The 25,984-nt window shown below is 43.3% G+C and overlaps 1 protein-coding gene and 1 pseudogene across 1 annotated transcript; both read left to right on the top strand.

Annotated features, from left to right (window-relative positions):
- The first annotated feature begins 3,123 nt into the window (after positions 1 to 3,123).
- Positions 3,124 to 8,140, top strand: LOC130887664 (zinc finger protein 58-like). Its single transcript, XM_057790208.1, has 3 exons — positions 3,124 to 3,247; positions 3,738 to 3,833; positions 7,710 to 8,140. The coding sequence occupies exons 1-3, from the start codon at positions 3,124 to 3,126 to the stop codon at positions 8,138 to 8,140; spliced, it is 651 nt and encodes a 216-aa protein (XP_057646191.1).
- Positions 8,141 to 21,378: 13,238 nt separating this feature from the next.
- Positions 21,379 to 25,685, top strand: LOC130887663 (zinc finger protein 58-like; annotated as a pseudogene).
- Positions 25,686 to 25,984: the final 299 nt, after the last annotated feature.

The following is a 25,984-nucleotide window of genomic DNA, read 5'->3' as shown; positions in this document are numbered from 1 at the left end:
AGAGTGAGTTCCAGGAGAGCCAGAGCTGTTATCCAGAGAAACTCTGTCTCAAAAAACAAAAAGACAACAAACAAGGCTGTCTAGAAACGATGCAATTTTTATGTTCGATTAGATATAATATTAATCTCCTACTTAGAGAGATTGTGTCTTGGGATGATTGGCAAGAGTTTGATGTTATAAATGTATATGATCACTGATTTAGTTAGAAATTTAATAAAGATAATAGATTACAGGGTGAGAAGTTTGTTTATTTAAAATACACAGTGTGCAAATGCATGTTTATGCAAGAGAATATATAAATTTTATAGCCAGCAAGTATAAATAATTAGCACCTCATTATAGATACACAAGGAAAGTGTGTTTGAGCAGAAGGTCCATCTACATAACACCTGCTTGTGCGGGGGGGGGTCTCTGCTAAGTAGCAGCATCCTGACAAACAATCAAATGTACGAGATGCCAACACTGCATCTGTAAACCTCCCCTGCTCTATCTCACTTGGCTTGAATTGAGTTCAGCCCGTCTTCTTGCAGACACTGTTAATTTAATATAATCATACACACCGGATGACTACAATCTGTTATCTTTTAACAGGTTATTCTACAACTATTCTCTTTCTTGAAATTGTTCTCTGTTTCATATATTGTCAAATTGCAAATCCTCACTATGTTGTTTTCATGGCTAAGGGGTTTCCTCCTCGATTCAAAGTTAAAATGATGAGGACATGCACCCCGTAAAATCTGATGGACTATAATATTCTGATAGCACAACCAGTTTAGAGCGGCATTCTGAAGACTTGGACAAGGGGCTCTTCATTCCTGTAGAGCTGTGCACCTGGGGGCTGGAGAGATGAAAAATTAAGGAGAATTAGAGACAGAGTCTCTCTCCCTCTCTCTCTCTCTCTCTCTCCCTCTCTCTCTCTCTCTCTCCCCCCCCCACCTTAGCTTAACTGAAGCTTTCCACCAGCTGAAAGTCAAGAATTCTGACAACTGAAATTTGATGTGTGAAGGCTGCCAACAGAGAGGCAATGTTTCTCTTTTTTCTTGGCAATATGTTTAATAAGAATGTCACAATAGCAATGAATAGAGTTGGGGGATGGGCAAATGAGTAAAGATGCTTACTACCCAGACTGACAGCATTCAATACCTGAATTCAGATGGTAGAAAGAGAGAATGACTCCCAAATGGTATCCTCTGACCTTCACGTGCAGGCCCTGCCATGTCGTCGTAGCAGAATCCAGCAGTTCTTGTCTTTAGCAGGAAAAGACAGTAGGATTAAGAGTTCAAGGCTAGCTTCAACTATCCATATAGAGTTCAATTCTAGCTTGGGCTATATGAGATCCCCCTACCCCAAAATAAACAAAAACACAGAATCAGATAAAAGAAGAAAATATTTGGGGGGGGGGGCTGGAGAGATGGCTCAGCCATTAAAAGCTAGGCTCACAACCAAAAGAAGAAAATATTTTTCAAATGATGCCTTAAAACTTACAGCATTTAAAAACAGTAATGGAAAATGTTCAAGAGTTTCAGCAAAGTCTCGACAACCCTAAAGAAATCCACATGAGGCTGAGCAAGGTGATCAAAGGAGAATTCTGATGGCTGCACTCACCCAGAAGGAACTTCTGAAATCCTCAGTCTCCTATCTCAGCAGAAAGCGCAGATGGGAATGTTGACAGATAATACAAGAGCTAGGATAAAGACCTGTGTGTTCCTACTTCTTGCTGTGTGTAGTGAGTCTTTGAAGCACTATGTTCTGTAGTTGATGGAGAGATCAGAGCTGAAGGGAGGGTCACTGGTGTTTGGAGTCTGAGCAGTAATACGGTCCTGTCTTTGCAAGTAGCCTTGACTTCCCCACAATCTCCAAGTAGTCAGCTTTGTCTGCAGTGTGTGCAAAAAAATATGTCTCCATGGGGACACTGAGAGTGCGCGTGAGAATTCCTAGGAGTTCTGTTCTGTCTGTTCTGTTGTAGTAGGCTGCTTCTAGGACCAGCCTCCATTCAGGGAGGGACAGTTAGTCCCCAGTGACCACTCTTGTAGTTTGAGTTTGCAGCAGTTTTGAACAAATCAGTTCGCCCCCTCAGGTCAGTATTGTTTGCCTTCCTTCTCCATGGAAAATGAGCGTTGCCAGTGGCAGCAGAATCGCGTTTTCATCGCACTTCACATTCATGATTGTGCATATGAAGCTTTGGTCAGTATCTTCTTCCCACGGCTTTTGTGGTGTATACTACAAGCGTGTGACACCAAGTGCATGTTCTTCTGAGGATGTGCTCATTTTACGTTTCATCTGCCTTAAAAGGAGAGACTCCACGTGGGCTCATAGCATCCTCTCTGCCTTCTCTTTCCTTGAAGATGGGTACTGTGCAAGATCATGTGACCACTTCCTTCCCGAAGGTCAGAGGAACATGACTCACCTCTGTTAGAAGCGCTTCCAGTTCCCTTTCATCCTTAGGCAAAATCTAGATTTGTGTTCACAAGTAAATATTGCCTGTGTTAAGGTTTCTATTGCCTGATAAAGATGTTGGCCAAGAGCAACTGGGAGAAGAAAGGGTTTATTTCACAGTCCATCACTAAGGGAAGTCTAAGCAGGAACCTGGAGGTAGGAACTGGAGCAGAGACTACTGCTTCCTGGTTTGTTCTCCTTGCTTTGCTCAGTCTACTTTCTTTTTTTTCTTTTTTTTTTTTCTTTTTTTTTTTTTCCGAGACAGGGTTTCTCTATAGCTTTGGAGCCTGTCCTGGAACTAGCTCTTTTACCAGGCTGGCCTCGAACTCACAGAGATCTGCTTGCCTCTGCCTCCCGAGTGCTGGGATTAAAGGCGTGCGCCACCACCGCTCAGCTCAGCCTACTTTCTTAACCTTCTAGGACCACCTGTCCAGGCTGGCACTACCCACAATGGGCTGGGTTGTTTCATATCAATCACCAATTGAGAAAATTAAATCATATGGAGTTGTTTTCTCAATTATGCTTCTCTCTTCTCAAATAGCCAGCGTCAAATTGAAAGGAGAACTATCCAGCCCAATACATCTTAGTACTTATATTACTAATTTATATTACAATAATAATTATATTATTGGTGGTTTTAATTTATTCAATGTGTGGTATCATTCATTGCTCTATATATTTCAGGAAATGCTGTCATTCAGGGATGTGGCCATCGAGTTCTCTCCAGAAGAAAGGGAATGTCTGGAGCCTGCTCAGTGGAATCTGTACAGGGATGTGATGCTGGAGAATTACAGCCACCTTGAATTCCTGAGTGAGCATCTCCTCTATAGTGACTTCTTATTTCACCATCAATATGTATCTCCCCTATTTTGTGTGGTATCTCTTGGAAATTTGTGCTTTCCAACAGAGAATTTCATATTCTTCATTTTAAGAAAGATGAAGGATGTTGCAGCATAGCTAGGAAACATTTCATTGTTTTTCTCTGCCCATGTTTAATCTCTCGGTGATGGAAGCATGCATCCTTCACGCTAGTGAGACTGGGATAAATTCAATGGCAGGAGGTGAGAAGCGTTCATGCTAGTGAAGATGTTTCACAGTTCAGTTTTAATGTTATTTCCTTTAAATGAAGCTTAGAATCTGCAGATTGTAAATTCCTCATCCATATTCCAATATATCTATCATAAAACATTTTAGGAACCGATTTCCTGCAATGTCTTTTCTCATAAGCAGTGTCCTGGAAGGACCACTTAGTTCCCAGTAGAAGAGCACCCAAGCCATCTTGTTCCCTTTCCTACAAACAGGCCTCGCTGTCTCTAAGCCACACCTGGTGACATTTCTGAAGCAAAGGCACGGACCTTGGGATGTGAAGAAACAAGCACCAGCCCCTGTGCATCCAGGTGTGTAGGAAAGAGAGCGTGGGGAGGGTGAGTTGAAGTCCAAAGATCCAGCAGAAAGGCAGGCTTTCCCCATCCTTATCCTTTGACGGGGCTCTCATCCTATTTAGCCTGGTAGGGAATGTGTCAGCTCGGAGGGTAAGTGGCTGTTTGATTCTGGGTGTGTCCTGCATGCGAGTGTAATTTAGATTTAACCCATATTACTCCAACTTTCAATTTCTATAGCTAGTATTTTTGTTTTGGTTCTTTTTTTTTTTTTTTTTTTTTTTTTGTGAGTCAGGGTTTCACTGTAGCTTCGGAGCCTATCCTGGAACTAGCTCTTGTAGACCAGCCTGGCCTCAAACTCTCAGAGATCCACCTGCCTCTACCTCTTGAGTGCTGGGATTAATGACAATAACCACATTTTTAAAAGTATACTTCATATTTAGATATTATTGCATATTAAACAAACTAAGTTAACCTTTATTTGATATAACTGCTTTAGGCTTAACTCTGATAACCTACCCAGAGGACTGTATAATGGCTTTAGGCTTAACTCTGATAACCTGCACTGAGGACTGTAGAATGGATGGTAGGAATTAGTGTCACCCTCTAATATTGTCTGGGAAAATGAATTACATGTGTATGTAGCAGGACTACAAACAAAATTTGGGGCACAATAAAGATTTTAATCACGAATAGGGGGTGGCTCATAAATAACTATTATGTCTTAATTACCTTTTGTAACAGCTTTCAATAAATTAGTAACTGTCATAAGATTGGAATTTTATAAATGAAAATAAGTTACCTTATTAAAATTTTGAGCCTTAAAAAGTCACAATTTAAAAATGAACAAATAAAAGCAAAAAACAGCTGGGCAGTGGCGACACAGGCCTTTAATCCCAGTACTCAGGAGGCAGGTGGATCTCTGTGAGTTTGAGGCCAGCATGGTCTACAGAGCAAGTTCTGTGACAGGCAGGACTACACAGAGAAACCCTGTCTCAAAAAAAAATTATATGGAAGTTCTTTTATGCAAAATAAACTTTAAACCATAAATACAGTCTATGGAGAGATTGGGAGCTTTAGTTTCCTAATTACTTTATAGTGAACCTTTACAAAATCTAAGTCAGTCCTGCAGATACTCTACATTTGTATCTTGCATTATCATGAAGAATGTCTTTGCTGGCCAGGCGGTGGTGGTGCACGCCTTTAATCCCAGCACTCGGGAGGCAGAGGCAGGCAGATCTCTGTGAGTTTGAGGCCAGCCTGGTCTACAAGAGCTATTTCCAGGACAGGAACCAAAAGCTATGGAGAAACCCTGTCTCGAAAAACCAAAAAAAAAAAAAAAAAGAATGTATTTGCTGGCAGTGGTGGTACATGCCTTTGATCCCAGCACATGGGAGGCAGAAGCAGATAAATCTTGGAGTTCCAGGCCAGCTGGTCTACAGAGTGAGTTCCATGTTAGCCAAGAATACAGTAACAAACAAACAAATTAAAGAACACATCCGAAGGAAAGGAGTGTAAAGTTAACCTTTATAAGACACCTGGAAAAATAGAAAGACATTTCATTTCCACCACAGTTCTTTTTTTTTTTTTTTTTTTTTTGGTTTTTCGAGACAGGGTTTCTCTGTAGTTTTGGAGCCTGTCCTGGAACTAGCTCTTGTAGACCAGGCTGGTCTCGAACTCACAGAGATCCGCCTGCCTCTGCCTCCCGAGTGCTGGGATTAAAGGCGTGCGCCACCAACGCCCGGCTTCCACCACAGTTCTTGTTGTGACTCAGTTTCTCCAAATGGTTTACATTTAACAAACTTATCAAAAGTGACTAGAGGGCTGGAGAGAAGGTTCAGCAATTAAGAGCACTGACTGCTCTTCCAGAGGTCCTGAGTTCAATTTCCAGCAACCACATGGTGGCTCACAACCACCTATAATGAGATCTGGTGCCCTCTTCTGGCCTACAGGTAGGATACTGTATAAATAAATAAATAAATCTTTTTTAAAAAGTGACTAGATACCTTTATGCCAGGTTTTGTTAGCAATGATAGTCATTATAACCCTAGGACTTTAGCATCTTTTGAGCATTAGGTATGTTACCTTGGAGTCTCATCTTTTATCGGTCCCATATAGCATATTCAAACCTGCTGTGACTTCTCTTGAAGCTTTTGTGGGTTTAGCCTCTTCTTATATAATTTATCTCATCTAAAATAATTTAACCCACTTTTAATGATGTAACTTCATATTTATGTCTTTTGTAACTTTTTCAAATGGTTTCACTGGTCCTGAGAGAGAAGGATTATATCCTAGTAAGAGCTTTAGTAATATGAATAACCTTGGTTGAGAGAGCACTTTTTGTAAACAAGAATCCTGAGAGGGGAAGTATAGAGCATGAGTTCGGCTGGTAACGGATTGTAAAGTCTCAACTGAGATAGTTTACTCTCTTTGGAACAGCCATCTGAACCTTTATGTGTTGCCCCCTTTATTAAGCAATTGCAAATGAGACATAATAACCCTAACAAGTAAATTTGTTGGTGGTGGTGGGTTTTTTTGTTGTTGTTGTTGTTTTTTTCTTTCGAGACAAGGTTTCTCTGTAGCTTTGGAGCTTGTCCTGGAACTAGCTCTGTAGACCAGGCTGGCCTCGAACTCACAGAGATCCGCCTGCCTCTGCCTCCCAAGTGCTGGGATTAAAGGCGTGCGCCACCACCGCCTGGCCTAACAAGTAAACTTACCACATGATGTAAGAAGATGTCCCAGAGGGGAGGGTGTTAGACAATACCCCTATGTTCAGGGGGATCATTACCCAGTACATATGACGGCTTTCCCACACAGAAGTGGACTCCCAACCCAGCTTTAGTTATTCTTGCCTAGATACCCTAGTGTCTCCAGAAAACCTTGGAACCTCATGCAATTTAGTCACAGTTCCATGCAGCTAGCTGGGAGGCCAGGTGGATCCTCAGGTGAGAGGTCAATGACCTTGCCTATCTCCTCCATTTTTGAAGGGATAACATTATTTAACAAGCCCGGCTGTGGTTGCCGTTAGCAGACACAGCTAGAGTTATGAAGATGGTGTTCAGCTTAGAGGATATTGTGCAACATCCATTAAATTAAAGAAGGTTAAATCCGAACTGCACAGCGAGGGTCATGAGACACATTAATATTACCTGTGCGCATACTGTTAAAGCGTTATGCCGTGGAAGTTTCCAGGTCAGCCTTATAGTAAACATAACACAGTCTTTATTACTTAGATAATAGATAGGCTTTTCATAATCATCTTTAAATTGATGTTGACATCATCTAACAATTTATCTGACTATGATTTTGGAGTTATTGTTGATTGATTTTAGGCAGAGTGTCCCTTTTACTCTTTTTAATGGCAAGGATCCCATTAGTTGCTTTTATTTCACACATCTTTTTCCTATAAGGTAAATAGTAGTAGCCTTTCTTGGAAGGAGTTCACCCCTTAGCTCTGCTCAAGCGCATGCTGTCTTTTCTTGAGCTGTCCTATTCTCTTCCTTCTGCCTGTCACAGGGTCAGGGAGCCAACCTGACCCAGGACAGGGCACTGGAAGAAACTCAGACAATTATCCTTGGCTTTGAAGTGGGTGGTGCACATTTTACCTCTGGACCAGGTTTTCAGTGAGCAAAAACAGCATACAAAGATTTCAAAATATATTATCTATATTTAAAGGTATTTGTTTCAGCCAACCTGAATAATACTTTATGTATTTTCTCTTTTACATTTTTAAGCTAATACAATGATCTTATGAGATAGGGACACATTGGCTTTGGGGGGGCGGGTGTCAAACCCTGAGTATGCATGGGTAAATCTCTCCATTTTAAAAATAATCATCATAAATATAGAGAATATCGCTTAAATTTTGATCACTTCTCAACTTTTGCTCTGTAGGAACAACACACAGTGGTTGTAACAATTATAGCAAAGCTACTGATTATAACTCACTCCTTATTCAACACCAGCGAATTCATTCAGGGAAGAAACCCTACAAGTGTGAAGAATGTGGTAAGGCTCTTAGTTCTCGCTCAGCACTTTCCATACACCAGAGACTTCATACTGGAGACAAATCCTACACCTGTAAAGAATGTCACAAGGCTTTAAACACTTGCTCATCACTTTTCATACACCAGAAAAATCATACTGATGAAAAAACCTACAAGTATGAAGACTGTGGAAAAGCTTTTTACTATCCTTCAATGCTGAAGCAACATCAAAGGATTCATTCTAGAGAGAAACCCTACAAGTGTGAGGAGTATTGCAAATGTTTTTCCTCTTCAGCCCTTAGAAGACATCAAATAATTCACTCTGAAGACAGTCCATAGCCGGGCGGTGGTGGCGCACGCCTTTAATCCCAGCACTCGGGAGGCAGAGGCAGGCGGATCTCTGGGAGTTCGAGGCCAGCCTGGTCTACAGAACTAGTTCCAGGACAGGCTCCAAAGCTACAGAGAAACCCTGTCTCGAAAAACCAAAAAAAAAAAAAAAAAAACCAGTCCCTACAAGTGTGGGGAATGTGGCAGAGCCTTTGTTAATCATTATACCCTTTCTCGACACAAGATAGTTCATACTAGAGAGAAATCTACAAATGTAATAAAAAGTTTACACTTCTTTAGCCCTTCAAAGACATAAAGTAATTCATTCTGAATAGGCAGTCCACAGGCATGTGAAGTGTGGTAAAACCTTTTCTGAAGATCCAGACCTTATGCAGCAACAATGAATCGTAGAGTCAGGAAGCCATGCACATGTGAGGGATAGCAAGGTCTTTACCGCTCAATCAACACTATCTACCATCAGTAGTGTTCATTCTGCAGTGAGACAAAGCATTGAAGGCTGTGGTGAAGGTGCTGTAGTCATTCAGTCCTGGTTCAACCTCAGTAATTCTCACCGGAGAGAAACCATACTCATGTTCAGAAAAGGACCAGTGCTTATCTGCTCCTCATGTCTATGTAACCTTTGGAGAATTCATTGTGATGAGACAGCCAACAAAACAATCACTGTGGCAAGTTCTTCCCACTGTAAGTATCTGCAGATACTTCCTATTGCAGAGACACTCTACACACTCAAGCTGTGCCTAAGCCTTGAATAATAATTGAAGTCTTCCTCAGCAACAAAGGTTCGTCAAAGATGAGGAACTCTGCAGGTGCAGACGTCTCTGTCATCTTGCTGAAGATAACCACACCACACAAGCCAGCATTATCCGCATTATCCGAAGGGCTCTCAGCTACCTATTCACTTCTATCTGATTAGCTTGTAAGCTTGTGTTCTGTTTTCTTAATTTCTACCTGATGTACTAGAAGCTAGCCAGGATAACCAGCACCTCCCTGTACAGGAATTCCTTGGCTGCAGAAAAGTTGCCGTGAACACAAACTAGAATGAGCAAGTCCCAAGGCAGTATTCCCCATGTTTCCCACATGGCTTCCTGTCCTGACGTCCGTGAATGAGAAACAGTAACTCATAACTTGAAATAAAGTGGTTATTCCACCTTGTTGGTTTTAGCCCAGCCATTTATTATCAGACGGACAGAAATCAATCTAGGACAGCAACAAATATGGGAGGCTTTTCAACCTTCTTCGTAACTCTGCAGTTACCATCCAGTGGCATACTAGACACAATGTCACAAAATCTGTACATGCGCCCACTCTCTCTCCCACACCTGAGCATTCACACTGCAGAGAAGTCCTAGTGATAAAGAATATTACAAAGAATTGTACAGTATTTCCCTAACTCAACACCAATTAATTCATGAGAAAAGCATTCTGTTGTTTAGGCAGTGAACCCACCCTAGACTAAGAATCCTGACGGCAGCCACTCCCTAGGTCAAACCAATTAATTTAATCCCACTTGGGAGGGAGGCAGAGGCGGGTGAATCTCTGTGAGTTCAAGGCCAGCCTGGTCTACAAGAGCTCCAAAGCTACAGAGAAACCCTGTCTAGAAAAAAAAAAAAAAAAAAAAGAGCCGGGCAGTGGTGGCGCACGCCTTTAATCCCAGCACTCGGAAGGCAGAGGCAGGCGGATCTCTGTGAGTTTGAGACCAGCCTGGTCTACAAGAGCTAGTTCCAGGACAGGCTCCAAAACCACAGAGAAACCCTGTCTCAAAAAACAAACAAAAAAAAAAAAAAAGAAAAAAAAAAGAAGGAGCAGAAGCATACTTGACTCCTCTGACCTTTGGTCAGGGTGGAGAGGATCTACCTGTACCCTGTCTACTGTCTAGGACGTCTAAACAAGTAACCACGCCCTCTGTTAGGGCGCGTAGGCACACTCGTCAACAACTTTGAACAAGCTAAAACCCTCTGGCCTTCAAGGTGGAAACAGGCTCACATTCTGGGGCCTCCACAGTCACCTGGGTACTTGGAGGGCAGCCCCACCTGCACTGACATCTGAGGCCACTGAACTCAATTCCTCCAATGGATAGGTGGGCGGGCACTCTTTAGTGTTTGTGCCCTGTATACCCTTGCTTCTACAGTAAACCCTAAGGCCTCATGCATTTATGGGCCAGTTGCATATTCCAAGCTGGGAAGAATGATTGGATACTCAGGTTATTTTTCAATAATTTGTTCATCTTTCCTTTCTGAAGCATGCAAACATTGAAGGAGGCCAGATGTGATTATTTTGAATGGGCACAGCTGGTGTTATGAAGAGGGCAGTTGTTTCACTATGAAGTTATTGTACAGTAATTACTTTAATAAGAGAACCCGAATTACACAGGTAGGGTGATGTAACAAGCGTGCGTTCCCTGTGTATATACTGTTACTATCTTGCACTGTCAGAACCCTTGTTAAATATGTATTTACAGTGAAAGACCCCCAGAGTGGGCAGACTCTCACTCAAGTCTCGGGATAACAGGACCCCCAGGAACTCACGAGAGACTGTCCTTGCTGCAATCACACAAGGTTTATTGACAGGAACCAGTGCACTGGGGCTGAAACTCATTCCCATGCAGGGGTAGAGAGTTCGACCCCGAGTAGCTGGGAGAAGGAGAAGAAACCATAACACAGTAATCCAAAGGGGGTAGGAAGGGCGTCATTGGAAAATTCTGAAAATACCAGTGATAATCACAAGGGGGTACCTCCCTGTTTCTCAAGATTATAATCTAACTTTATCTTCAGCTAGTTCCTGAAACAGAGTCACTGAACGGGCTAATCTAGATTTCTTTTTTTTTTTTTTTTTTTTTTTTTTGGTTTTTCGAGACAGGGTTTCTCTGTGGCTTTGGAGCCTGTCCTGGAACTAGCTCTGTAGACCAGGCTGGTCTCGAACTCACAGAGATCCGCCTGCCTCTGCCTCCCGAGTGCTGGGATTAAAGGCGTGCGCCACCACGCCCGGCCTAATCTAGATTTCTGATTCTTCTTTCCCTGCTTAGATTTTTGGCTCATTTTTTTTCTGCTAGAAGAGTCTGGATTTATCCAGGTCTTTCAACAGCATCTAACAGAAGTTTGCTGAGGGAGATCTGCTACCCTACAATGCTGGAATTGTTACTGAGAGATTTTAGACAGACGGTCTCTCTTACTCTCATTATGTATTATCTGCTTTTATTACAAACACCTTTATTCCATGAGATGAAAATGAGCAGCCGTCACTCCACATATGTCCCTGCCAGGTGTTCTGAGACACACAAGGTCTTTGTCTTGGCTGCTGTTTGATCTTTTTTCCCTGTCTCAGTGGACGGACTCAGGACAGGAGATTTAGACCTTACAGATGCACATGCCTGCGTCTGATGTAGGGATGCCAGATCCTCGCTTCAGAATCAACTCTTTCAGTTTGATAAGACAGCATATGTTCATAGGTTTGTAATATTGCCCATGCCCCAAAGACAATTGTTTTCTATAATAGAAAAGTTGGAACAAAAGCAAGAGTAGCTAGGCTTGTTGAGACAGAAAGCAAGGCAGACCATAGTCATAAAGCAAGGGAATCTCAGAGGCAAAGGGAATAAATATCCTATCTCAGCTAGAGGAAGCCCACTTAGAGACCTAGCAGAAAAAGCTGGCATTAGGACCCAGAAGAGCTTTTCTACCTTGAAAACCACAAAGGTAACACACTCTAGCACTGAAAAGGAGGCCCCACACTCACTGGCTGCAGTTTCTTGGCCCCTGGCCTCCCTGGCTGGTGAGCTTTTGTGATGTTTGAATGTAATTGGCCCCTGTGAGATCATTGTGAGTGGCACTATTAGGAGGTGTGGCTTTGTTGGTGTAGGTGTGAACTTTTGGGAGAAGGTGTGCCACAGTGGTGGTGGTGGGCTTTGAGGTCTCCTGTACTCAAGATATGCCCAGTGTTTCAATTTACTTCTTTTTGTCTGCACAAGATATAAAACTCTCAGCTAACTCTCCAGCACCATGTCTGCCTGCACACTGCCATGACATACCATACCAAACCTCTGAAACTGTAAGCCATGCAGTTAAATGTATTAGAGATGCTGTGGTCATGGTGTCTCTTGACAGCAATAGAAACCCTTAGTAAAACAGGCTTTTTGATGCCGGTGGTCTCAGAAGGGAAAAAGGTATAGAGAGGGTGGTCCAAGCTTGCCAACACTGCAGCTCCTGCTGCCACCACAGGTGGTCCTTCCTGCCTCCACCACGGGTGGTCCTTCCTGCCTCCACCACGGGTGGTCGTGAGCACTAGAAATCGGCCCACTTCCTGTCTCCTCACCTTGCACTTGTTTGTCAGAGTTGGTGCCATCTCAGGCTGAGATTATAGTAGGGGAGGAGGCAGCACATTCAGACTGAGCATGACAACAGAAAGCGGCACCAAGGGCACTGAGCACCCCCACACATACTAGATTACATTACAAATTGAAGAGGGATGATTGTCATTGGCCCACTGTGCCCCTATGCTTTTGATAGATTGGTCTATCATGTATGAATAAGGGCATGGTTGCTTTGTCTTTAGCTGAATCAGCACTCACATGATATTATAGGGCTATGGGTTAAGTTACAACCTCATACACAACGATATATACCCAAATAGCCACACTGAGGATTTTGAGAAGAAATGACTGATATCGTAGGAGGCTGCTAAGCAACGAATGCATTTATAAGTAACAGGATAAACAACGCCTAAAATGCAGAGAGCAATTAAGATGACAGCCAGATGTCCAGAGACAGTAAGCAGGCTGGTATGGAAAACTGCTTGTCCCTCAAGCCTTAAGACATGGGTTATAGACAGCATAATCCATGTAAATGTGGAAGAAGGTTACTGGACTGAGGGAAACAGGAACAGAGTCAGGACCAGGTAGACCTTGGTCATCTCAGTATCACCTTGTGTCCAGGTAGATCTTGGAGAATCTTACAAACACCTATCCCCATGTTCAAGAAAAGGTCATACTCCAAGGTAAAGTTTGAAGATATGTATTTCTGAGACTCACTCCATGACATCTATGTATGATGAGATCACCTATCCTGTGCCTGGCTTTCAAACTCAGTTTGAAACTGACTGATAAATTGATAAGACCTGAAATCATTTAGGAGTCAAACGTCTGTTAACGGCTCTTAGGGAGCTGCTGTGGCAGATAACTGAGGCAAGGAGACCCCGTGTAAACACGCCCTGGCTCTATACTTTGGATGTCAGCCCTTGACAGTATAAGCAGTACAGACAGAAGCATTCATCACTCCCCCCATCAGGACTGTGTACGCAATCTGACCAACAGCAACTTCCTCTGAAGAGACACATTTCATTCTGGAGGGGGGCCTCATTACCCTTGGGGAAATGAACAAGTGATAGGCATGGGGAATTCATAGTTATTTGCATGATTCACTAGACCCTTGCTGCTAATGGCTATATAGGCAGTAAGGAGAGGAGAGCCCTCCTCAGCGGAGCTGCCTGCAAGTCATGCAACTTTCCTGAGTTCTCACTCTGAGGACAGTCAGAGTTTTAGTGCTGTTGATGTTGCTGCCTTGAGCCCTTTGTGTTCCTGTTCCTCATCTCTACGCCTGTCTGCACTCCCTGTGATTGTTATTCCGAGAGCTCAGATCACGGAGTCGTGTGCCCCCCCTCCCCCCGCAAAACTAGCTGGGAGACCGAGCCTGTATGTAAAAGCAAAGAGCCTTTATTCTTACACAAGTTTGCAAACTCGTACTGTCCACATGTTTCCAACGTATTAGAGTGATGGGAGAGCCCCGAGCTCAGTGGGGGTTGGGTTTTTATAGTATCAAAGGTGAGGGCGAGGGATTTCTAAGATTAAGGAACCCTGATTTGTCTAGGGGTGTCCTGGTGAAAAGCTATGGGTGTGTGCTGGAAGGTGATCCTATCTACAACGGTTGGAATGTTAGGAATTTCCTTTGGATGGTCTGTACCTGGGTGGTGCCTGGGTAGTCTCAGTTTGTCTTAGGGTAGACTACTAAAATTTCAGCCTCTACTGAGCTTGTCCTGGCTGGGCCCTACATTTATAAACTAATTGCTTCATGAAGATAGGGAAGTAGGTGTAATTGTTGCTGTGCCTGTCATTAGTGCTCGATCTGAGGTGAGCTAACATTCTTTCTATTCTCCATTGAAAAACCACAGAAAAGAGTGTCCTTTTAATTCCTGTGAGACAGCATATAAAGAAGTTGCTTTTTGTTGTTGTTGGTGGTGGTTTTTTTTTTGGTTTTTCGAGACAGGGTTTCTCTGTGGTTTTGGAGCCTGTCCTGGAACTAGCTCTTGTAGACCAGGCTGGTCTCAAACTCACAGAGATCCGCCTGCCTCTACCTCCAGAGTTTGTTTTGTTTTTTGAGACAGGGTTTCTCTGTAGCTTTGGAGCTTGTCCTGGAACTCACTCTGTAGACCAGGCTGACCTCGAACTCACGAGATCTGCCTGCCTCTGCCTCCCGAGTCAGGGATTAAAGGCGTGCGCCCCGCCCTGCTGTAACTATTAGATAGATTAACTCCGAAAAGGGCAGTCCTGTTCCTTTGCACTGAGCCTACAACTTCTTCGAACGTCTTTACCTTGTGGAAGTGCAACTTCATTTGAAAGGTGAGATACCGTTGCACAGGGCGGGCAAAAATCCAACGGAAGAAATCGCCAAACCTGGGTTCCTAAAATTTCTTCGCGCAGATTTCTGGGAAATGTAATCCCTAAGACTGTGACGTCACAAGAAGCCGTCCAGGAAATCCTATTCCAGCTTTAGTCTCCAGGCGTGCGTCTTCCTCAAAGTTGTGCGAGAGTCCTGCCTGGCCTGCCGTGCATTCCTGTTGAGTCTCTGACTTGGAGGTTGGTCCAGGGTGCAGCACAGCCTGAGGCTCTGTGCGTGGTGCGAGGCTGTCTTGGAGGGAGAGGACCTGGGCTGGCTGAAGAAGCTCAGGGAGAAGCTGCCTTGGAGGTGCTGGGCTCAACTAGCTGGGACACCTGAGGTTGCAGGTCAGAGCTGGGGTGAGGGCGACAGGGACTGTGCCCTGAGTGATGGTTTCCTTAGGACTCCACGTGCAGCCCGAGTCCGCCTTGGCTTCTGGGACAGGAGAGCAGCCTGGGAGCGCCATGACAGTGCTGAGTCCAGGGTTGCAAGCTAAGGATGGTCAGCTGACTGCCTGCGCCTGAGGGGGAGCTGGGAGCTCACTGAGCAGCTTTGGTGGGGAAGCCCGCTTCACTTCTGACCCATTCTCGTATGGATGCTGTGAGATTTCTCAGTGTCTGCAGAGCACACGGGGAGTCTGATTGCTCCTGTGTGCTCTGTAACCGGCCTAGTGTAGTGGTCTTGAGGTCTTGATTGCGTTCATTTTTTTCTGTCAGTTAAAGAATTAAGAGAGGGAAAATGCCCAACAGGTCGCATGTGGAAAAATCTGGAACACAGCAGATCTTCCAGAATTAGCTGCTACATAAAAGTTTTGGCTAGGGGTAAGAGAACACACATAGAGCCCACACACAGAGGGACCCTCTTCAGGAAGAAGGAACTGCAGAAGCTGACTCCAGGCCTCATCTCGTTTTCTTAAAGCTTTGAAAGGTCCTCCATCCCTAATGTAGGGTGGACTAACTGTAAAAACGACAGGATGTCTGCTTGGCACACAATGGTTGTGTCAACGTCTTGATGTGGCCTTGAGCTTGTTGAGCTGGTCCAGAAGCAGGGTCCCTAGGAACAGGTGAAAAGCTCTCATGGCCTTGTGTTACAGTGCCAGGCTTTTGTGTCAGGTCAGCAGGTGAGGAGAACTCCCAGACCTGTGTGTATTCCTGGGATTTTAGTAACCAGACCTGTGACAGAAAAGAAACGTCAGTCTCCTCTGAGGCACATCCCTGTCATCTCTGCGTTTGTGAGGGGGAGGCAGGGCCCTCTGGTCCTCCCCTGCTTCACAGCAAATTCAAGGCCAGCCTAGGCTACCCGAGTCTGTGATAGAGAAATCCTTGAACACACTTTATGGACATGGAATACTTTCTGTGATTCCTTTCATGTCGTTGCAAGGAGCGCTGTGACAAACCCATGCAGCCGGCACTTTGCTGACTTAAGAACGTTTTGTGCTTAACTTCTCTTGACACATTTCACGTGTAACTTACACTAAGATATTTTAGTTAAAGACATTAGATTTTAGGGATTACATACTTATTTGCGTTTACCCTGTGAGCGAGTATTCACTTTGTCTTGTTTGAATATTTCTCCATGTTGTAACATATTTATTCCTTTTTTGAGATTTATTTATATATGTTGTATACTGTGTTCTGTCTGGACATATGTACGCAGGCCAGAAGAGGGTACCAGACCTCATTACGTATGGTAGTGAGCCACCAGGTGCTTACTGGGAATTGAACTCAGAACATCTGGAAGAGCAACCAGAGCTCTTAAATGCTGAGCCATCTCTCCAGCCACTCAATGTTTATTCTTTCTGGATATTAATCTGTGTTAGCTTCTGTCATGACCTGATGCGGCTTTCTTCTGGTTTTCTCTGGTTTCTTCCAGTTTGCTCCTTCCATTATTTCTTCATTTCCCTTCTGCAGTTCTTGACTGATGCAGCTGCTGTGATTTCATTCCTGGGTCTTTGCAGCTGCAGCTGGGATGCCTTCCCTGTCCTTACAGCAGAGGTTCCTCTGTGAGCAGATGCTTCTTACAGTGAGCCAGAACAAAACCACTTCCTGCACCGTCCTTCACATGGGGCACTGCGTAGCCAACCAGTAAAGCAAACTGCTAATGGGGGGTCCTGCTCTTCCACAGGTCCAGTCCAGTTCCCCTTGCTGACAGCCCTGTGTCTTTCCTCCCAGGCTTCATTCACTGTGCTCTGTGTCAGTGTGAGGGAAGGAGTTACCTGTGTTTACAGCTCATGCATGACCCTGCTGTGTTAGACATGTCATCTCTGGAAAACCCTGGAGCGGAGGTGCTGGGTGATGACATTCAGTTCCTGCCGATTGATCTGAATGATTATGTCTGAGGCCATGGAGAGACCTTGCAAAAGATTTGAACAGGGTCAAACACATGCAAAGAACATAACTGAGGGGCTGGAGAGATGGCTCAGAGGTTAAGCGACCCGCTGTTCTTCCACAGGTCGTGAGTTCAATTCCCAGCAACCACATGGTGGGTCACAACCATCTGTAATGAGATCTGGTGCCCTCTTCTGGTGTGTCAGCATACATGGAGGCAGAATGTTGTATACATAATAAATAAATCTTTAAAAAAAAATAACATAACTGAGCAGCACAGGCTTTTATTACATTGTCAACCCTGGTTATAAAAGTGTCTGCGGGTGGTGGTGCACGCCTTTAATCCCAGAACTTGGGAGGCAGAGGCAGGTGGATCTCTGTGAGTTTGAGGCCAGCCTGGTCTACAAGAACTAGTTCCAAGCCGGGCGGTGGTGGCGCACGCCTTTAATCCCAGCACTCGGGAGGCAGAGGCAGGCGGATCTCTGTGAGTTTGAGACCAGCCTGGTCTACAAGAGCTAGTTCCAGGACAGGCTCCAAAACCACAGAGAAACCCTGTCTCGAAAAAACCAAAAAAAAAAAAAAAAAAAAAACTAGTTCCAGGACAGGCTTCAAAGCTACAGAGAAACTCTGTCTCAAAAAAACAAAACAAAAACGTGTCTCCTCTAGTGTCCTCCATAGACATCATGGAATGAAGCAACATTTCTGAGATGAAAGGTGTGTGTGGTTGCATGACCACCTCTCTTCAGATCTGCGTTCCATTGGCTCCTTTGTGGTCTCTATATGGAATTAAGTCAAATCTGTGAGAGTCCATGACCCAAGTCTGTATTGGATATACTCCATACACTATTGCTTTAAGAAGACTCAATGTATGGACAGATTATTAAAATCCGCAAATACATCTAGACATTTAATGTATAATGTAATCATAGCAAAGCATATGATTTTTATTTTGATACTAAAACTATAACTATGTAATTCATGTTTCCATGGCAGATCCATCATGGCAGACACTTCCCTACGTAGAATGGTGGCAGCTGTACTGGGCAATATGGTGAGTGATCCTCACAGTTACTTCTGCTTTGGGGAGCTTGTCAGTTCTCTCAGAGGTTAATGCTTCCATCTTCATCTTCTCCGGGCTCTTTCCCTTCTCCACTGGTAATTTTTTCCCCTTCCTTCCTTCCTTCCTTCCTTCCTTCCTTCCTTCCTTCCTTCCTTCCTTCCTTCCTTCTTTCTTTCTTTCTTTCTTTCTTTCTTTCTTGTTGTTTTTTGTTTTTTGAGATTTTGAGACAGGGTTTCTCTGTAGTTTTGGAGCCTATCCTGGAACTAGCTCTTGTAGACCAGGCTGGCCTCGAACTCACAGTGATCCTCCTGAGTGCTAAGATTAAAGGTGTGTGCTACCACCTCCCGGCATTTTTTTCCTCTTTTCTGTAACACCGTAATTCTGCAGTCTTACCTTTCCTAATGCTGTGACCCTTTAATACAGTTCCTCATATTGTGGTGACTCCCAACCATAAAATTACTTCCCTTGCTACTTCAGAAATGTAATTTTGCTAAGGTTGTTTATTGTAATGCAAATATTTTTGGAGGTGAAGGTTTCCAAAGAGGTCCTGCCCCAGGTGTTAAGAACCACTGCCTTGAGCCGGGCGGTGGTGGCGCACGCCTTTAATCCCAGCACTTGGGAGGCAGAGGTAGGCGGATCTCTGTGAGTTCGAGACCAGCCTGGTCTACAAGAGCGTCTACAAGAGCTAGTTCCAGGACGGGCTCCAAAGCTACAGAGAAACCCTGTCTCGAAAAACCAAAAAAAAAAAAAAAAAAAGAAAAAAAAAAAAAGAACCACTGCCTTGGTTAGAAAAGCCTGGGGTCAGGCTGGGCGGTGGTGGCGCACGCCTTTAATCCCAGCACTTGGGAGGCAGAGGCAGGCGGATCTTTGTGAATTTGAGTCCAGCCTGGTCTACAAGAGCTAGTTCCAGGACAGGCTCCAAAACCACAGAGAAATCCTGTCTCGGGAAAAAAAAAAGAAAAGAAAAGCCTGGGGTCGATTTTTTTTTCACTTCTAGAAGTGGTAACCTTCTACACTCGCTACAAAGAAGCTTTCAAGCAGTGCAATTTCTTTTCCTTGAGAAATACTGGGTGTTTTAATTACCAGATTGCTTCATTCTCCTGTTTCTTGTAGATTTGCTGGCCCTTCACTGAATTTCATCTCTGCTCTTTACTTAAAGATAATTTTCTATGTAGCCTTTATTTATTTATTTATTTATTTATTTATTTATTTGTAATACAGGGTTTCTCTGTGTAACAGTTCAGGCTATCCTGGAACTCACTTTGTAGACCAGGCTGTGCTCGGACTCTCTGAGGTCTGCCTGGCTCCTCAATAGGACTTACAGGGGACGGGAGGACTGAGGCAATGCTTAGGCGCTGTCTCTGATGACGTTAGGTCTTAAGCTGTACAGGAGAGCGTACCAACGCCACTGAACCGCCATCATCCCTAGCTGCATTCCGAACTCTCATTCTCAGATCTGCATTTACGTAAGCGTAGCTGTCGCTTCTCTGCAAGGGCCTTCCTCACTGCAACGCAGAAAGCATTACAGAAAAATACAAAAGCTTACAAAGTGAAGAGAACTATTGTTGTGCGCTGCCCTGACCCAGTAGATACACCACACCGCAATTGCTGCACATAAGGCTTGGGGAGTATCTCTTTAGAGGGAACATATCAGTTATGAGAGTCAGGTGTCCAGGAAGGTGTGAGGTTGTGCCTTCTAGAAAGGGAAGGGAAGCTGCTCCCATGATACCCCAACAATATGACTGCTTGAACAAACCCTGAACAATGGCACAAGACCCCCTACACCGGCAATCTGCTCTCCACACGGAGGTATAGGCACCTAATGACTGCTAATGGAGGGAGAACTGGTCTTCCTCGGGGATGAGCCCACTCAACATTCATCCAGTAACAAGTGGTCAGTCCCCAAAACATACACACAGGCAACAGTGAACAGAATAGGCCATTCATAATTATAAAGTTAAATATAGTTATATGCAGTTTTGTACTGTGTGTGTGTAACAATAATTTGAGAGGAATGCACCTCATATTTGAGATGGAGAGTTGGGGGACAGGAGAAAAGTTGCAATTATAAGATAGAGTGAAAAATGACATCTGTATTTTTTTTTTTTTTTTTTGGTTTTTCGAGACAGGGTTTCTCTGTGGTTTTGGATCCTGCCTGGAACTAGCTCTTGTAGACCAGGCTGGTCTCGAACTCACAGAGATCCGCCTGCCTCTGCCTCCCCAGTGCTGGGATTAAAGGCGTGTGCCACCACCGCCCGGCAACGACATCTGTATATTTTAATTTAGTAATTGTTCAAAGAAAAAAATATATTCTTGCCAATTGTGACAGCACTGGTGGAATTAGAAGTGATTTCAGGCAAAGGTAAATAACCTGGTGTCATTACTATGTTTAATGCAATGCATTGTAACTCATATAAGATACAGCCATGTTCAATGTAAAGAATCATAAGGCACAGAAGTTGGAGGAGTGGTTTTTTTTTTCCATTGTCTAGTGACATCAGGAAGCCAACACTTGGGGATGTCCTTGTTTGGGAATATTAGTTTAACTTTGAGAAGAGATTTTCCATTTGTTTATGGATTGTTTGTTTATGTTAAGATACAGTGTTTACCTATGTTTACCTTGTCTACCTAAGGCACCAGATTCATCTAATAAAAAGCGAAATGGCCAATAGCTAGGCAGGAGATGTAGGTGGGACTTTGGGGCAGACAGAGCAAGTAAGAGAAGGAATGTAGGAGACAGACAGAGGGAGATGCCTGGGGCCTTACACTTGTGCTAAAGACCATGATCAAGGACAGCTGAGAGAAGCAAGGGTTTATTTTAGACTCCAACTTCCGGTAACAGTCCATCACTGAGGGAAGTCAAGGCAGGAACCTGAAGCAAGTACTGGAGCAGAGGCCACAGAACACAGCTTACTGACTTGCCTAGTCTGCTTTTCTGTACCATAAAGGATTGCCTGCTCAGGGTGGGCACCACCCATAGTGGGCTGTGCTGTCTCATGTACAGATATAAAAAGATATCCTCTAGGCTTCCCAAAGAAATGTCTTAGAGAGGCCTTTTCTCCATTAGGTTTTGTTCCCCTCAAATGACCCCAGCTATTGTCAAATTGACAGGAGAACTATCAACTCAATGCACCTCGGTATTTATATTATCAATGGCTTTAATTAAAGCATGGTATCATTCATTGATCTTTATTTCAGGAAATGCTGTCCTTCTGGGATGTGGCCGTCGAGTTCTCTCCAGAAGAGAGGGAATGTCTGGAGCCTGCTCAGTGGAATCTGTACAGGGATGTGATGCTGGAGAATTACAGCCACCTTGAATTCCTGGGTGAGCATCTCCTCTGTAGTGACTTCTTATTTCACCATCAACTTGTAACTTCCTCCATCTGCACAGTATCTATTGGGAGCATCTCAACAGCAGGAATCATATCCTTTGTTTTCTGAAGAATTTGGGAGATTACTGTATTAAGAATAGTTTCGGGGCTGAAGAGATGAGCCAGTGGTTAAGAGCTCTGACTGCTCCTCTAGAGGACTGGGATTCAATTCCCAGCATCCAATTAAGAGCTCCACTCTCTGTAATTTTAAGATCTGACACACTCAAGCATATATATGCAGGCCAAACACTAATGCACATTAAAAAATACAAATAAATGATTAAAAAAGTCATCTTACTGTTTTTCTCCTTTTTAAAAACTACTTATTATTTATTATATATACAATATTCTGTCTGTGTGTATGTCTGCAGGCCAGAAGAGGGCATCAGACCTCATTACAGATGGTTGTGAGCCACCATGTAGTTGCTGGGAATTGAACTCAGGACCTTTGGAAGAGCAGGCAATGCTCTTAACCACTGAGCCATCTCTCCAGCCCTGTTTTTCTCCTTTTTCATTTAACCTTTCTTTTTTTTTTTTTTTTTTTTTTTTTTTTTTTTTTTTGGTTTTTTCGAGACAGGGTTTGGAGCCTGTCCTGGAACTAGCTCTTGTAGACCAGGCTGGTCTCGAACTCACAGAGATCCGCCTGCCTCTGCCTCCCAATTGTCATTTAACCTTTCTGTGTTGGATATATGTTTCCTTCACTCCAGTGAAACTGCTAGAAATTCAATGGCCTGAGACATTGAGTACTCTTGTTAATTAAAGTGTTTCACAATTCAGAATTAATTTTTTCTCCATTAAATAAAACATAGAATCTGAATGTTGTGGGTTGTTTTTTTTTTACATATTGTAATGATGAACCTGTTAGAAAACATTTAAGGAACTGAAATTCTGCAAACATTTATTACATAATATCTTTCCTTATATGCCATGTACTGTAAGGGACATGTCAATTCCAACCAAAAGAACACTCAATCTTGTTCCCTTTTTACTACAAACAGGTCTTGCTGTCTCTAAGCCACACCTGGTGACATTTCTGGAGCAAAGACCAGAGCCTTCAGATGGGGAGAGACAAGCAGCAGCCACAGTGCACCCAGGTGTGTAGGAATGAGGGGTTCAGGGGCAGAGTTGAGACCCAAAGATCCAGCAGAAAGACAGGCTTTCCCATGTGCCTTGAAACATGATACTATGAGAATCATTCTTTAGGATCTTTCTGGCATGAGTCTGCTCTCAACCTCTGCAAATAAATGACTCTCAGTCTGACCAACACATTGGCTTCTCCTTCCCTGAGTCTTACATGGCAATGAAACTCAACAAAAAGGAAAACCTTGGAAGTCACTGTGAATAGAAGCACAGCTCACTGTTGGGAAAACACAGGGGTTAAGAGACTTAAACCCTCATAAACCTCTGAGACATGTGTGTTTTCCTCTTGTTGTCCTTGCTGTTTTCAAGACAGGGTTTCTCTGTGTGGCCCTGGCTACTTAGATCAGGCTGGCATTGAACTCACAAAGATCTTTCTGCTCCTGAGTACTGAGATTAAAGGTGTGCATCACCACGTCCAGCCCAATTACCACTTTCTTCGACCACATCTGATTTTAATATTACTCTTTATTATGCAAGAAAAGTTGAGCCCTCTTTTGTTTTAGTTATCTGCTGTAGGCTTTGTTGTTGGATTTTCTTTTTTTCTGACACTATGTTGGAATGTCAAAGTGTTGTCTGTTGCTTTTCACTCTTACTCTTTTGTTCCTTACTCTCTTGGAGGCCCGCCACCCAGCTCCCGAATAAATCTCACACCGAGCCTTATTTGTCGGTGATGCGCAGCATCAACTTGGCTTGTCAAACCAGCTTTTCTTAAATTAACACATCTACCTTTTGCCTTTGGGCTTTTGTCTTCCTTACTTTCACTCTTCCTCCCTGTCTGGCTGGGTAGCTGGGTGACTGGCCCCTGACGTCCTTGTTCTCCCCAGATTTCTCCTATTTATTCTCTCTGCCTGCTGCCTCTCCTACCCTTTCTCCTGCCTTGCTGTTGGCTGTTCAGAGCTTTATTAGACCATCAGGTGTTTTAGACAGGCAAAGAGTCACAGATTCACAGAGGTAAACAAATATGGCACAAACAAAAGCAACACATCTTTACTGTTAAACAAATGATCCGGCGCATAAACAAAAGAAGCACGATTAATAAAAACTCAGAGACAGAAATTAGGCTTCACCATGAAGGTCTGAAAAGCAAAACAGCTAGCCACTGGCACTTAGATCTATGCCAGTCTGCAATGACGATCCTGAGTCCAAATATCTCAGAATGAGATTGAGAGCTGTCTCTCTGTAGCTTTGGAGCCTGTCCTGGAACTAGCTCTTGTAGACCAGGCTGGCCTCAAACTCACAGAGATCCGCCTGCCTCTGCCTCCCAAGTGCTGGGATTAAAGGCGTGCGCCACCACCGCCCAGCCCTAACTTTTTTCTTTATCATATACTAAGTTATAAGGATATAAAATTCATGCCCTTAGTGGGTGCATATTCAAGGATTTAAACTGTCTGTAGCTGGGAATATTTGTTTAATAATTCCCCAGTAAGCTTTCTAAACTTTGTGGGTTCAAATTTCTTTTCTTCACTTTGCAATTTGATCTTCTTTGGTATTATTTGGAAGTGTGTATAACCTATAATATAAGCATTTGTTATGCGTTCCCTATGTATACTGGTAGATGGAAAAAACATATTGATAAAGTATATAAGGATAGTATAAGATTAAAAAATACATACGAGCTCTGCTTTGAATTTCTACTTCATTGGAAAACGCAAGTTTCTTGTTTCTATGCCATGTTCATTCTCTCTCTCTATTTAGGACTCAGTAGTTGTTTATAATCTCACATCCACACAATCACATTTAACTTTCTCTTTTCCAAGTTTGACTGCTTTATAGTTTAAATGGGTGTCTGGCCACAGAACATCTTTGTTCTTTAATGGGTTTATTTCTGTTAGTAAAATGCCCTTACAATGCACTTAGCTATTTAACATTGAACACTATGCCATTATGTCTGTTCCATTTGGTTGTGCCCTGATTTTAGCGGAAGGATACATTATTTCTTCCTCCAATACTTTGTCATTTATGCTCAGTGCCTATATGTTTTGAAATATATACTTTCTCATTGATGCTTCAAAATGTGTATTTCCTTTTAAAAATATAAGAGTGGGAAATATGAAGAACATTTCCTTGCTTTTGTTCATATCTCAACTTTTGCTCAACAGGAACAACACCCAATGATTATAACATTTACAACAAGGCAACTGTTTGTAACTCAGTGTGTATTCACCACCAGAGAATTCGTAGAAGGGAGAAACGGTTCAAGTGTGAAGAATGTGGTAAGGGCCTTAGTTCTCATAGAAATCTTTCCATACACCAGAGAATTCATACAGGAGGAAAACCCTTCACCTGTAAAGAATGTCACAAGGCCTTCAATACTCGCTCATCACTTTTTATACATCAGAAAAATCATACTGATGAAAAAACCTACAAGTGTGGAGACTGTGGCAGATCATTTTACTATCCTTCAATGCTGAAACAACATCAAAGAATTCATTCTGGGGAGAAACCCTACAAGTGTGAAGAATGCGGCAAATCCTTTTCCTCATTTCCATACCTTAGAGAACATCAAGCAACTCACTCCAAAGACAGCCCCAACAAGTGTGACAAGTGTGGCAAATCATTGTCCTCTAAGGGAGCACTGAAGAGACATCAAATGGTTCATTCTAGAGAGAAACCCTACAAGTGTGATGAATGTGAGCATTTAACTATTCTGTAGGGCTACAGAAACAGCAACAAGTTCCTTCTAGAAAGAGATCATACGAATGTGAAGTATGTCAGAAACCCTTTCCTTATTGCTCATCCCTTCTGAGACACAAGACAGTTCATACTGGAGAGAAGCCCTACAAGTGTGAAGAGTGTGGCAGAGGTTTTTACTCCTCTTCATCCCTTCAGAGACTTAAAGGAATTGTCCTTAAAAGACAGTTCCTCCGGTTCCTACATAATCTCACTGCCCTGGCTCACATGCACACAATCTGTGTGAAATCTGTGCCAGCTGTTATCTTTATCCCTTGGACAACATCAAAAATATCCATTATGAAGGCATTCCCTATAAGTGTGTAGAATGTGGCAAACAGCATTCCCATTATAAAGATCTTCTGTCGCATTCATGAATTCACACTAGAGAGAAACCATACAAGTGTGAGGAATGTCCCAAAGCCTTTCTTTATCGTGCATCCCTTAGTAACGGCAGGAAAGTTCCTGCTGGAGAGAAACCCTGGCAGTGTGAAGAGTGACACATGTTTTTGCTGCTCTTCAGACCTTAGTGACATAAAAAGCAAGTAAAAATTCACTCTGAAGACAATTCATGGAAGTGTGTGGAATGTGGGAAATAGTGTGTTAATCTTTATGTTCATACGGGA

Source organism: Chionomys nivalis, chromosome 15, assembly GCF_950005125.1.
Source record: "Chionomys nivalis chromosome 15, mChiNiv1.1, whole genome shotgun sequence".
In the NCBI taxonomy this organism is placed as follows: domain Eukaryota; kingdom Metazoa; phylum Chordata; class Mammalia; order Rodentia; family Cricetidae; genus Chionomys; species Chionomys nivalis.
Note: the sequence above shows the minus strand (reverse complement) of the source record. Positions and strands in the feature narration are given on the sequence as shown.